Raw genomic sequence first — 14,692 nt, forward strand, 5'->3', positions numbered from 1 at the left:
GCGCCGCACGGCCTGTGAAGAGCGCGCAGATCCAGAACGCACGCACGCGACCCTGGCTGAGGTCAACGGTAGATGGTAAATTCAATGTATGGCTCACCATGCATGCTCACAACCGTCTTTGCGTTGTACTGAAGACGCCATGAAAAATACGTGCTATATCTTGTCAGATATTTCCACGGAACTGTTTATTACCCCCCCCCCCCCCAAACAAACAAACAAACATTGACGCAAAAGAGGAAACTGATGATAGAAATATCGATAAAATATTCTTCATAAAATCAATATATACGCCATCGCATAATTCACACTTCCAATGAATGTGTGACATGGTAACTCGCAAAATATATTCCAATCCCAGAATAAATTGTGTGTACTTTCAATAATATATTGGTCTTAAGGTATAATCTGACGAACTGATTGGTAATTTTTTCAAAAAGTGGAGCTACAAAGAAAGTCAGAAAATAGAAAATTCAATGTTTCAATGTTTTTTAAGAAGCATTGATAATGAGAGCAACCACATAATAAGCACAAAAAAGTCGTGAAATTTCTAGAAGGGATATACCACCTTTACGACGATGCAGACTATGAGGTTAACAGAGTACCAGGCAGCATAAAAATTGTTGTCTTTAATAGTCTTGATACATTGCAGTTCATTGACAATTTTCACACAGGAAAGAAATAAAAAGGTGAAACATAAGGGAAAACGGTTCCAAGTATACTAACCCCCAAAATATACAGTACATAGTCAACTATAAAATCTCTCAGTATTATGGGTCAAATTTCTCTTGTGCGTAGTGTTCAGCTGTTTTGAAGCGACGTTGTCTTTGGTTCATAGACCATTTTTGTTATCATCATGCATTTTAAATGTCATGCACACTTCAGTGACTCATGACGACCTCTCTCCAAAATGATATTGCTGTAACGCGCTTATACCTGAATTACCTGAATTACCTACGATGACGCCCAGTAAGTTGACGACTTGCACGTAGAGGGCCATTCAAAGGATTCAATCCTGAGCATTCTACACCTTCGATGGTTAGTAAACAGTAACATAACTTCTCCTCTAGCCATTAGTGTTTTCTAATAAGTCCTTCCTTCTGCGAGAATCGGGAATTGTTCTCCTCGAAACACCGACACTTGCTACAAGTAACAATATGAGAAAATAGTGTTTTCTCTTTCTCTCCGAAAACATATTTAAGAAAGTTCGTATTTATGCACATGTTTCATTTCAATAAGACATGAAAAACATGCATTCCCAGAACTTGTTTATTATGATAACATACATGTATATGCAACATCAAGTGAAATGCATGTCCATGCAGAATGGAAGTATTGGTTTAACATTCTTTCCCAATAACCATAAATCTTCCCTGCTGTTGAAACAAACAAAATCCCTCATTATACCTTTTACGAAGAAAGGAAATTATAATTTACATCTAGATGGCAGTCAAAAAATCATGGATTTCACTGCCTTTTGATATAGCATTATATGCGATCTTAATTGTCTTTATTTTTTTTTTCCTTTTTTTCTATTCATTGTTTCTTTTATTTTTGCTTGATCTTTCAACCGTACAATGCTTTCCTTGTTTGGGTCAGGAATTTATTAGTGACTTACCTTGCTTATCAAATTTGATTTTGATTGATTTGATATTATTTCTACGTTCCCTTTTCATACAAAAAAAAATATATATATATAGTAGAAAGCCAAGTGCACAAAGTTATCAAGTAATATTTAAACAGTGATTTACATGGATATAGATTGATAATTAATATAAATGAACAACATTGTTTTTCGTAGTAATTCAAAATGATTACGAGCAGTTGTCTTTAACTCTTAAGTGAAAATAAGATATCACGTAGACCCTACCTGTTGTTCAAAAGACATATCAATCAAATGTAAGAATAATAGAGATAGAGAAGGCCATTTAACCTGTTCCATATGGGAACCTGGTGGTCTTTGTGTTGAGTCTATGGGGATTTCAGAATTCAGTATGGAACGAGTTACTATCAAAAGGACATGATTGACGAGGATAATGACCTCACATATTATACACATAATATAATATGATAAAGTATAACCCAGATGACCCCTTCTGCTTCTAAATAACTGACGCCTTGCAAATGAGTGTAGACTGTGCATTCTCATGTATATTCAAAAGTAAAGTCGACACACATCGGTGAAGTGATGTACGAACCAACAGTATTTTCCTCTATCACCGTGTAGTACCAATAAGATATCATGCATGTAGCGTCGCGATAATTCCCGTTATCAATTACATTTTCTGTCATATCGTCGTATTTTGTCTATATGTTGAAAGCATTGATTTAAAAGAAAATGTATAATTTTTCTCTTGGAATAATCGTTAACATTTCAGTGTTAACAATCCCTAGCAATGATATCATGGTTTAATGCGGAGGTCATAAAATCTCTGATAGACGGGCATGGCGTACTCGGCGCATTCTGCAACAATGGGTGACAGCGTAGATGATTTCGTGGGATCGGGAGCTTTCCCCAAACCCTTGCTTTGCATGGCGTTGGACAGGATCACTGTATTCTTTAGCGCATCGGTGGAGATAGCCCCCACGTCTGTACAATGCCAGTTGAGCTGGCTCGGGTCTACGCTGTCCCACTCGAGCATTTTGGGTGTAAACTCGATCCCCATCGCCTCACAGTACTTCGGTAGGATGGTCTCTGGGTGGGAGACGAGATCATCCGCGTCGATGATGGGAGGAGAAGGTTGGCCGAATTTCGTCTGGACATGGTTGTAGAAGTCTTCAAGGTCGTTGTAGATGGTCTTGAGACCATGTATGAAATCTACCTTCGCACCAGGAATCGCTGTTATCATTCGCTCGAGGGAACGAAACATCTTTTCGGGATGGCGCACCAGAAATGAATGCTTAAACTTGGCGTCGACGATGTCGAAATTACCACGAATGCCTTCCACCATCCCCTTGACGAAGAGTACCTTGGAGTTTGGGTAATCAGCATTCAGAATCTTGTCGATGTAGCTATACGTATACTTGTCATTCAGCATACCTGTATGACATGCCAGAAAATGTACAAATACAGGAAATGAAAACTATACTACGTATTGTGTGAAAAATTCAGATTTGTCTACTATAACGCTACCCGATCGAAACGAAATATGTGAAACAGAGATAATTACACTTCAGATGATACACAACAAAGCGCAGTCAGCATATTATGCGAGACAATAATTGCTTATGCTGGGCACTGGGTGACCTGGAGTACCTGTCGTTAGCTATAAAGACTGTTCTTTTACACCTACACAACCCAGAGATATGAAGACTCATGTATGTGCACATAAAAACAAACACACACAGAAAAAAAAAATCTACATTTGGATGGCCCTTTCCATGTTGTGCACATCCATACACCTTACGCTAACTTTGCCATTCTTGTTTAAGAGCTCCGAAATTATCAAACAAATTCATTTAGGTCTAACCTCCTTTTTGTTAGTATTGTCAAAATGATAATGTTTCTACAAACGCTGTATTTCTTTTGATGGTCGGTTACAAAATTATGTACTGAAAGATATGAATGAAACTGGCGGTATATTTGCACTTTTAGAACAATAAATTTTATTTTCGTGGACAGTGGAAGTTGGACGTAGAGGGGCTTATTGGTGGCACATAGATTGGTTATAATGAGAGTTATGACTGATAGGCACCCTAATTCATCAGGCTTAAAGAGGCCTGCTAATAAGCCTATGACCTGTTTTCACTAAAAGGGTTCTTATCAACGGCGCTTGAGGTTTAAGCGCTATATAAACCATTGTTTGCGATGTACGAGCTTTGTTTTTTCTCCCCCTTTTTTTTTTGGGGGGGGGGGGGGGGGCATGCAAAAAATGAGCTTGATTTGAAAACATTCTTTTGTGATGAAGAATAATGTGCAAATAGATATAAGCACGTTCAGGGTCTACGTCTATTGCTTCATCCGATTATAACTGTTAGATTGGTGACACCGAACTATAACACTATCTATTTCCATCACGTGCGAATAAAAGGAAACAAAATCTGTGAATTAATACACATGTCCTTTACCTCATTTGTGCATGTATGTCTTGTGTGCGATAGGTATAATTATGAACTTAAGTAATGATAATTACCTGGAATATTGTCTCCCCAGTGTATCGTTTGGTTCGGACCAAAGGAGTAGCAGGCAAGGTAGGGCTCCCAGAAGACCTCCGTGTCTCCTCGAGCCGACATCGATCTCGCGAACGCGGTCGAGATCGAGCGCGGAGTGCTCCAGATCATGATGCGAGCTTTCTCGTCAGTTGAGGATGCCATGGCGGACGAATGTAAAAATGGAATTCAGATCCTATGAAAAAACAACAACAACAAAACCCAGGAAGAGATTAAAGGTGGTTTGGTTTTGTCACTCCTAGCTAAGACTTTTATATGCCAAATTTTCTACGCACATACCATTTTCTGATCAACTACACACACAACGTTAATGAACTTGTGTTCTTTATGCACCTATGCTGTTTTCCCATGTTTTTTCTTTTTCATAATCTTTCATTGTTTTGTCGATGTTTTCATTGTTTTATATCTACACTTTTGTACAATTTGCTCATATTCACATGTATTTTATATCTATATGAATCGGAAATAAAGATTGAATTGAATTGAAAAAACAAATTCGTATGTGTATCGAAACCGACGTGTGTACCACACATTAGAATTATAATACGCGTATATATCAGAAGTAAAAAGAAACATTGTAATCCATATTGAAACCTAGTTGCCCAATATTGGCCACCAGGCCACCGCTATTGTCGAGCAATATAGATCTAAGTAATTATAAATAATTTCATATGTATCTTAACATAAAACTTCCCTTCACTTTCATGATTGTGGTGACATGAAACTAAAGGGTACGAATGTTGGACTTGCGACATTCGCATCCTTAGCAAATCGTTCGTGTGCCCCTAGAAAACAGTCCTTTAAATGGCAAAGTCCAACATTCACTGTAACTCTAATGATAATAGCAATAATAATAGTAATAAGTTCAAGTTCAAGTTCAAGTTCGAATTTATTCGTTTTTCCACAATAAAGTAATAAGCATAAGTCTCACTTTCTTGAGTGACAGAAACAATGCATGTAAATTTGTACAGAGAAAACAACAATAATGGGAAAAACTAGCAGTATCGATACATTGCAATAGTTGCTGAGGTAACGAAAGTGAAAGAATTGTCAATATGCACTGTGTGAAAAAAACGGAGGGACCCACCAAAAAGACAATACTTGTAGAGTGATGCAAAATTTGACTGAATGTAGCAACAAAGCAGCACAAAAAGTTTGGCACAAAAAGTTTAGCAGCCTACTAAGAGACAGACGGACAAACAGTTACACACAAAACAACAACAAACAAAATAATGAGCATGAGACAAGACTGGGACAGCAACAAGACTACTTGTATACCATAGGAAAGAAAACTGACTTGACGACACGAGAGGAAACATTTAAGACTATAGCGCGACAAAGAGGTAACAAAATAGACAGGAATATGCAACAGAGACAACGATCCTCGGAGGTTTGAGGAAGAAAGAGAAGAAGAAGAAAAGAAGAATATACAACAAACCCTTCAACTACGAGGTATAGGTTGAAGAAGATCTTATCATAGACAAAGCTTAGGCAACAGTAACAATAATTAAAAGAACGGCAATGAAGATTTTGCGGACGGGTAACAAAATAAACCTATAAACTTGTCTGATTCTGGGGGTCGTCATTATAGGATTGCAAAAGAAAAAAAAAATTCAATCTCCTTTTAGATGAGTATATAGAAGGAGCAGATTTTATATCGTGATTCAGGGAATTCCAATAATTTGGTCCAGTGTAAATAAGTGTATTCTTTGCTAGAATCGTTCGAAGAAGTGGTAAGTGAAACTCGTTAGGGCGTCGGGTGGGATAATTATGGAATGATTGATTTTTTTGGAACATAGAACCAAAGATAGGTGGGAGTAAACTGTTATCATACATACACATAAATTGGCCTAAGTTGTATAAAAATAATTCGTTGATTTTTAATAGCTTATTACAGTTAAACAATACATTTGTATGTGAACGAGTGGGAGAATTGGAAATGATACGGAGGGCTTTCTTTTGCAGTAATAACACTCTATTCAGCAGCGTCTGATGAGTATTGTCCCAAGCTAAAATTCCATAATTAAGGTAAGGGAGTATCAAAGAGGAGTATAACACAAGTAAATAATGTCTTTTCAGGAATATAAAATTTCAGTCTGTTCATAACACCTATATTGAGAGAAATTATTTTGCAGATACGATCAATATGTATTTTCCAAGAAAGTTTATTATCTACAAAAATACCAAGAAATTTAAAATATAACACATTTTTTAGATTACAATCATCATCAAAATGGTTCTAAAATGTGAGTTAGGGATAGAAACAACCAATGTAACAATTTGAACTAGTATAATCGATGTCAAGTGTTGATACAAAATGTGAACAATAGGTATAATAAAATTATTTCCAGACTACATGATTTGAGAAAAATAGTTATACCTCCTTTTGTTTTAGGCTTTAGTGCAAAACATTATTTATATGGTAGGATGTTTTGTGATACAACTGATCTACACATATGCATCAAAAGTGATATCTTGACATTTTTTTTAAATCACTGCTCCCAAAGGTAAACAGGACCTTTATGTATTGTCAAATATACAAAATGCGAACAATAGTTATTGTTTCTAGACTAAACCACCTACAGTTATGGCTTAGTAAGAAAAATAGTGAAATCTCCTTATATTTTAGGCTTTATTGCAAAAATTTTATGTGGTAGGCTGTTTTGTGATACAACTGACCTATACACATCTCTTACGCATCAAATGTGATAACTCAAACATTTTTAAAATCACTGCTACCAATGGTGAACAATACCTGTAAAGTAGCCATCGCTGCATGAGAAGACTACAATATTTCGAGACGCGGAGCAACGATATTACATTTGTATATATATATATATATATATATATATATATATATATATGTATATATATATATATATCATTAAAGAGATTGTTACAAAATAAAGTTTTTCATGGAAAATAGATTGATACATTGCTTCGACAGGGCACGTTTTAAGCCAGAGTGAAAGGTCAAGAAAAAAAACCCAAAAAAAAAACCCCACAAAAAACCAGAAGATCATAAAAAAAATGAACTTACCTCTGTGTGTTTGTCTGCTCAGTAGCCACACAGTAGCGTGGTGACCAGTGCTGACCAGCGGCTACCAGGAGTATAGAGACAATCACCCCTCTTTGTAGGAACTTGTGTTATAAATGATAGGCCTTCCAAGCAACAGGTATATGCTATACCGATTTAATAATCAACCACACATATACTTATGCCCACCTCTTGAATGCAAATATAGTGCAAAATGTTACAACGAAATGCCCTCTCATCTAGAGCTCATTTTTGTGTAAAGGTCACAGATCAACGACAGTGGAGCACCCAGATAACAAAGCAAAGGAAACTACACGTGTATGAACAGCTAGAGCAAGGCCTGTCTCGTAGTTCGAAGTCCATTGATGTATTTTCGCGACCTTCATTTCCTTTCATTTCATTTCGTCACGGTACACTGGGCTCAAGCCTAAAGGCTGTTTTTCGGCCAGTCCGTGAATCAAAAACACATGCATAATACACCAACACTCTACTGACATGACTGGAATACACACACACACACACACACACACACACACACACACACACACACACGTCATGGTATAATACATGCATAAAACCTACATGTATTTTATGCTAAATTATAGGCTAAGGTAATTTTGATATCTTGAGCTGTGTACAAACTATACGCTGGAGCGTTGCGATGTGATGACTTAGCGAACATTTCAATTTCCGCGAAAGCATGTGAAAAGAAAACAAATCACACGACTTTCTGGTTTTATTTTTGTCAGAAGTTGATAAAGCTTCAACGATGATTTTAAAAGGAAATGTTTGCAGATGCTAGATTTTTTTTTCTTCCTAAAAACGTGATTGTGTTTATATCTTTGTGTGCAGCTTCCTCATTCTGTTATTATTATATCACATCAATACCGTTTCGTCTGTTTTTGCTGAATGCTATAAGTACCATGACGTATTTGACGACGATACCGACTGCGCTGCATGACTTGTGAAGAGCGCGCAGATGCAGAACGGACGCGGCAGAAACACGCGACCCTGGCTGAGGTCAATGGTAGCTGGTAAATTCAATGTAATATGACTCACCATGCATGCTCACAACCGTCTTTGTGCTGTAAAGAATACGTGCTACATCTTTTCAAACACTCCTCCGAATTTCTTTATCAATACCTCAAACAAACAAACAGACAGACAAACAAATATCAGTGTAAACAACTGGTAAAAGAGGAAAGTGATGATATAGTAATGTCGATTAAGTACTCAGTATTCATTAAAATATTCATTCTAACATCAGCCACGACGTCGCATAGTTTACTCTTCCAATCAATGTGTGACATGATAACTAGCAAAATGTATCTCAGAGTACGTGATGTGTACTTTCATATCATATTTATTTTCATTTCATTTCATTTCATTTATTGTTTCTGCATGGTACAAGTATTCAACTATGATCACTTTCGGAATTATACACAAGAGGTCATGGTTCATTATTCATGGCTGATTTGCACATGAAAGGTAAGCAAATCATTGTGACAGAGAACGGAGATGTAATACTAGTAAAAGAAAAAAAAATCAAAGTACTATACAGGAGGATCCCCAGTAAGCCCAGCCTCACTGAATATGATAAATTGGATTCTACTGATAAGATATGATCAGACGATTTAAACGGTAGGCTATTTTTCTCCAAAAGCGGAGCTACAATAAGAAAGTTAGAAAATAGAAAATTAAACGTTTCAGAGATTTTAGGCAGTAATGATATTGAGGGCAACCACATAAGAAGCAGAATTTCGTGACATTTCCAGAAGGGATATACGATCTTTACGACGATGCGCGAGCCCACCGAGGTTAATGGAGTACGAAGCAGCACAAAATGATGTCTTATTCTGGATACATTATCATGTATGTATTCAGTTCATCTTTAAGCGGAGTCAACAGTTTTCACACAGGATGAGGGATGAAAGATGAAACAAGGGAAAAGAGAACCTGACATTGTCCAGAAGCAAAACAAACAAACAAACAAACACTAATCTGACGGTTCCAAACACCGAACTGACCCCGAAAATTAGCGCAGGGCAGTTAAAACTCAGCAGTATATATATAGACAGCCAGTATCTAAGGACTGGGGTAAATTTCTTTCGTGTGTATTCAGCTGTTTTAAAGTGACGTTGTTTGTGTTTCACATACCACTTTTATCATGCATATCAAATGAATGCAGACTTCCGTTACTTATGACGACTTTTATGACGACTTTTATGACGACTTTTATGTAACATTGGATATTTTGCTTTGCCAAAAATGTATGATTGGTACGGACAGCCATTCATGCTGTCGATATATACTGCTTCCACTGAACTCTTACTGATTCTTTTTTTCCGTCAAAGTTTCAGTTGGTGTGTCTATGCTGCAATTCACAAGTTTACGTACTGTGCAGCACTTTGAATTCTTACGCTAGCGCAACTCACGTCTTTGTACTTCTCCTTTTTCGACAACAGCCGGTCGAGCTCGTTCTTTTACTTCCCTTCTCATCCCTGTCCTCCTCTTTCGGAAGCCCACAGAGACACTTGATTTATTCTTTTTATTGTGTTGTGTGTGTTCTACGTCTTTCTCTGACGATGCTTCTGAACGTTCTCACTTACCTTATTCTGCTCTTTCTCGTTCCACGTTCTTCTCCTCAGCGATCTCCTGCTTATCGTGATTTTGACGCCATTTATACTTGTAGATTACTCCAGTGTTTTGCCTCTTTCTGGCGACTGGTTATTTTCTTGTATCATCCACTTATTTATGACATCCTAGCTTTGTTGACATCGCAGACTTTTATAATCTCGTCTCGTACCTTTAATCATGGCTAATTTTTGTAATGCTCCATTTTATTCCGTATCGAATGATGACTTTTTTGAATTGTTTAGGAACACTAGGTTAGACTCTGACCCAGTTAGTGGGCTAACCAGTACAGGAATCACCCCTCATGATGATTTTGTTACCGATACCCTGAATACAGGAGCAAATGAATTGCCTCATGATTTTAGTAATGATTTCACTCAAAATATGTCATGCAATTATATTACAGTAAATCAATACAAAGATATGATTCATAACTTCTCTGAGGATACGTTTTCTTTGTTACACTTAAATATTAGGAGTTTAAATAAACATTTTGATGATTTAAAGTACTTATTAGAATCTGATGAAAGTCAATCGTTATCGGTTATTGGATTAAGTGAAACATGGTTAACTTCTAATGCAGAAAATTCCTTTGCAATTGATGGTTACGATTTATTTGTTAATAATAGGCCTGATAAGAATGGTGGGGGTGTTGCATTGTACATATCATGTTCCTTTGAAACTATTGTCCATCAAGATATTTCTAGAATGGACGAAACGGTTGAATCTTTGTTTATAGAAATTCTCATCCCAGGATGTAAAAATCTTATGTTAGGCATTGTATACAGACCTCCCAATTCAAACGCTAATGATTTTTTAACCTATTATTCAGATTTGGCAAATTCACACGTTTTCCGAAATAAGGATTGCTTTTTACTCGGCGATTTCAATATTGATTTGCTGAAATCTGAGCATGATAATATCTCTAGTGATTTTCTTCACACACTTCTATCCTCATCCTTTCTTCCGCTCATTTCCAAACCCACACGTATTGCAGATCGTTCTGCCACCCTCATTGATAACCTTTTTTGTAATATTCTACCCCTCCCCGATTTTTTCATAATTCTTTCAGATATGACTGATCATTTTCCAATAATGACTTATTTTACTCTTAAAACTTCATCTAATATTAAACCTCCTTCATTTCCTTTGTTTAGTCGTAGAGTTTCACCCGAAAAGTTAGCTAGTTTTGATGTGGCTCTCGAGAATGCTGACTGGTCAGGAGTGTTTGGCAGCGATGATATCAATATATCTTTTCATAATTTTATGGAAATATTCAATCATCATTTAGATGATATAATTCCAAAACAAAAAAAATAAAACAGATTACAAAAAAACACCCAGGTTACCTTGGATCTCAAAATCAATCCTTCGTTCAATTAATAGGAAAAATCGTTTGTATTATAAATATAAGTTGGAAAAAACTGAGCGATCGAAGAATAGATATACATCATACAAAAATACTTTGACAATGATTTTACGTTCTGAAAAGAAGAGATATTACTTTAAGCAATTCTCGAGATATAGGTTTGACATGAAAAATACTTGGAAAGTTTTAAAACAGGCCATGAATGTTCCGAGTAAAAACTCTGACATTGACAAAATTAAAATGAATGATGAATTGATTAATGATTCTCTTCATATTGCAAATATTTTTAATTCCTATTTTTCAGAAATAGGTGAAAACTATGCTCAAACTATTCCTGTAACAGAAACTCATTTTACTGAATTTTTAGGCCAGCGCAACTCTGATTCCATATTTTTTACACCGACTAATAGATTTGAAATTATTGATATAGTTTCCTCTTTTGAGAACAAACGAAGTTCTGGTTATGATGAGATAGATAATTTTATACTTAAGGGTGTTATTTCCTCGATTGCTGATCCACTTGTTCATATATTTAATTTGTCAATTTTTAACGGTGTGTTTCCCGATAAAATGAAATTGGCTAAAGTAATACCAATATTTAAGAAAGGCGATAAACTTGTAGTCAGCAATTATCGCCCAATTTCATTATTGTTCTCACTGTCTAAGGTTTTAGAAAAACTTATTTATCAGAGAATGATCAATTTTTTGAAGGTACATGAAGTTTTTACGAACTCTCAGTTTGGTTTTCGTGAAAAACATAGTACTTCGCATGCTCTTTTATATTTCGTTGATAGAGTAGTTCATGCCATTGATAATCATTCCCATTTAGTTAGTATTTTCTTGGACTTCTCCAAGGCCTTCGACACCATCAATCATGACATTTTACTTTATAAATTATCGCATTATGGAGTACGTGGGAAGGCCTTGGAGTGGTTCAAGAGTTATTTAGTCGATAGAAAACAATTTGTTACAATTAAAAATAATGATTCAGTTATCAGAGAAGTTAAATGTGGCGTCCCACAGGGAAGTATTTTAGGGCCGTTATTGTTCATTATCTATATAAATGATTTTTGTCGCGTATCTGATGATCTCTCTTTTATTCATTTCGCAGATGATACAAATGTATTTTTCGCCCATAACGATATTGATTTTCTCGTTCACAAAATCAATATTGAATTGAATAAAGTGACAAACTGGGTCAGAGCTAACAAGTTATCACTCAATGCTCAAAAAACGAAATATATGATTTTTAGTAATACTGTTGATAGTTTAAACACAAATATAGTTTTAGATGATTCTCATCTACAAAGAGTATCAAATATTAAATTCTTGGGGGTCATTGTGGATGATAAACTTTCCTGGAAATCACATGTTGATAATATTTGTAACATAATATCGCGTAATATAGGTGTTATAAATAGATTGAAATTTTATATTCCACAAAAAATATTACTTATGTTATATTCGTCGTTAATATTGCCTCATTTGAATTATGGAGTTTTAGTTTGGGGCAACACGCATCAGAATTTACTTGAAAGAGTGTCCCTCTTGCAAAAGAAAGTCCTCCGCGTTATCTGCCATTCCCCTGTACGTTCTCATACAAACACGTTGTTTGCCTCTAGCAAGCTCTTAAAAATTAAAGATCTGTCTTTGTATAATTTAGGCCAATTTATGTACAATCATTACAACAATTTGCTTCCATCTATTTTTGATTCTATGTTCCTCAAAAACCAATCATTTCATGAATATCCCACTAGGCGTTCCAATGAATTTCATTTACCCCTTTTACGCACGATCCTTGCTAAAAATACACTTATTTATATAGGCCCAAATTATTGGAACTCTTTGAATCATGATATAAAAAACGCCCCATCTATATATTCTTTCAAGAGGAGACTGAAGTCCTTTCTATTGCAATCGTATGACTCTACAGTACTGAACTAGCCATTGGCCTTCTTTCTCACTTACTGACTTAATTACCTTTTTTCCTCTTTGAAGAATAAATTGTATTCTTTTTAGTGGATGTCTGCTGCCATCTACGCTATCGCCCAAAGCGTCAAAGACTTGAATTTCTATCTTACTCCTGTTCATACGTCCCTTCATTTCCTTGCTTTTCTCCTTTCAGGCGTTACAATATCACTTTTTTTTCCTCCACAACTATCATCTGTTTCTCTTGACATGCTTCTGTCGGAGATCGCTGTCTCTGTTGTGCATTTTCGTTTGCTATTTTGTCTTCTGTTTGTTAGTCTTGTCCATTCCGTTTTGTCCCGTACAACCTTTTCTTCAGTAGTTGCTTCGTTGTCTATAGTCTTTTTCTATGTTTGTTCGCGTCTATGAAAGTAAATGTATTTATCTGTGAATCTAATTCTTAGTGGGCTTCCAGACTTCTTCTTCTTCTTTTTTTTTTTTCTTCTTTTTTCCTTTTGTATTTATGATGCTTCAATTAATCTTCCCACTGATGTTATTTTTCCAGAGGGGCCCACATTCTACAAGCTCTGTCTTTTTAGTGGGTCTCTCCATTTTTCGCACTTTAAGCAAAGTTATACATGTACTTCATTTCGATCACTTCTGTTTCTTTCTTTACAACAATGTATAATTACTATAAGGTCCTCAATTGTTGTACATTCTTTTCAATACATAATGTTCTGTTTACCTTATTCTCTGTTGTCAAAAGAAGTGTAACTTATGTTTTGTCGGAAAATGAAATAAACTTTGAATTGAATTGAATTGAATTGACTTTGTGCAGAATGATTATTACTGTAACGGTGGCATGAAATAAGAAGTATAACAATGATTCCTGTCCCCTGGTCATCAGTATGATAATTCCTAGGTCACTTCCATCCGCCATCTGTGCAGTATCGTGAGCATTGTGGGAATTGTTCTTCAATCTCTGACACTTGAAACAATGATGAGCAAATCATTACTGAAATATTCTTGTGATTTTTCTCTTCCGTGAGGTTCGAAAGCTTAAAATGAATTCTCCGCAACCAGCAATCTCTCATCATCTTCAAAAGACATCTAAACGCTCACTTGTTTATGTATGATCCAATAGTAAAGTGCATTTGAACATGTACATTTATGGGAAATGGGTTATATAGATGTGTTATAATTATTAATATTATTCTCTCAAAATACATGTTTAAGAAAATTCCTACTTTTTATACACATTGTTTCATCTCAATAAGATATGAAAAGTATCCATTTCCAGAACTTGTTTTGTTTTTGTTTTTTAATGGTAACGCATACAACAACTGAAACGTGTATTTATGCAGAATGCAAATAGTGGTTTAATATTCTTTACCAATAGACACTGCTATTGAAACAAATCTACCGGCAAAAAGAAAGAGAGTAACATTTTACAACTGAAGGCAGTCAAAAAAATCTTGGATTTCACTGCCTTTCTATACAGCATTGTGATTTTAATTGTCTTTAGTTTTAGTTTCCATTCATTTATTTATTCATTAATTTATTTTTTGCTTTATCTT

The 14,692-nt window shown here is 35.6% G+C and overlaps 1 protein-coding gene across 1 annotated transcript; it reads right to left on the reverse strand.

Moving 5' to 3' along the window:
* Positions 1 to 2,399: 2,399 nt before the first annotated feature.
* Positions 2,400 to 4,311, reverse strand: LOC140230925 (uncharacterized). The gene is made up of 2 exons (XM_072311064.1): positions 4,131 to 4,311; positions 2,400 to 3,037 (listed from the first exon to the last, which is right to left on the reverse strand). Exons 1-2 carry the CDS (start codon positions 4,309 to 4,311, stop codon positions 2,400 to 2,402), a joined length of 819 nt encoding a protein of 272 aa, XP_072167165.1.
* Between the last annotated feature and the right edge of the window lie 10,381 nt (positions 4,312 to 14,692).

The sequence above is a fragment of the Diadema setosum genome, chromosome 7 (assembly GCF_964275005.1).
Source record: "Diadema setosum chromosome 7, eeDiaSeto1, whole genome shotgun sequence".
Lineage (NCBI taxonomy): Eukaryota > Metazoa > Echinodermata > Echinoidea > Diadematoida > Diadematidae > Diadema > Diadema setosum.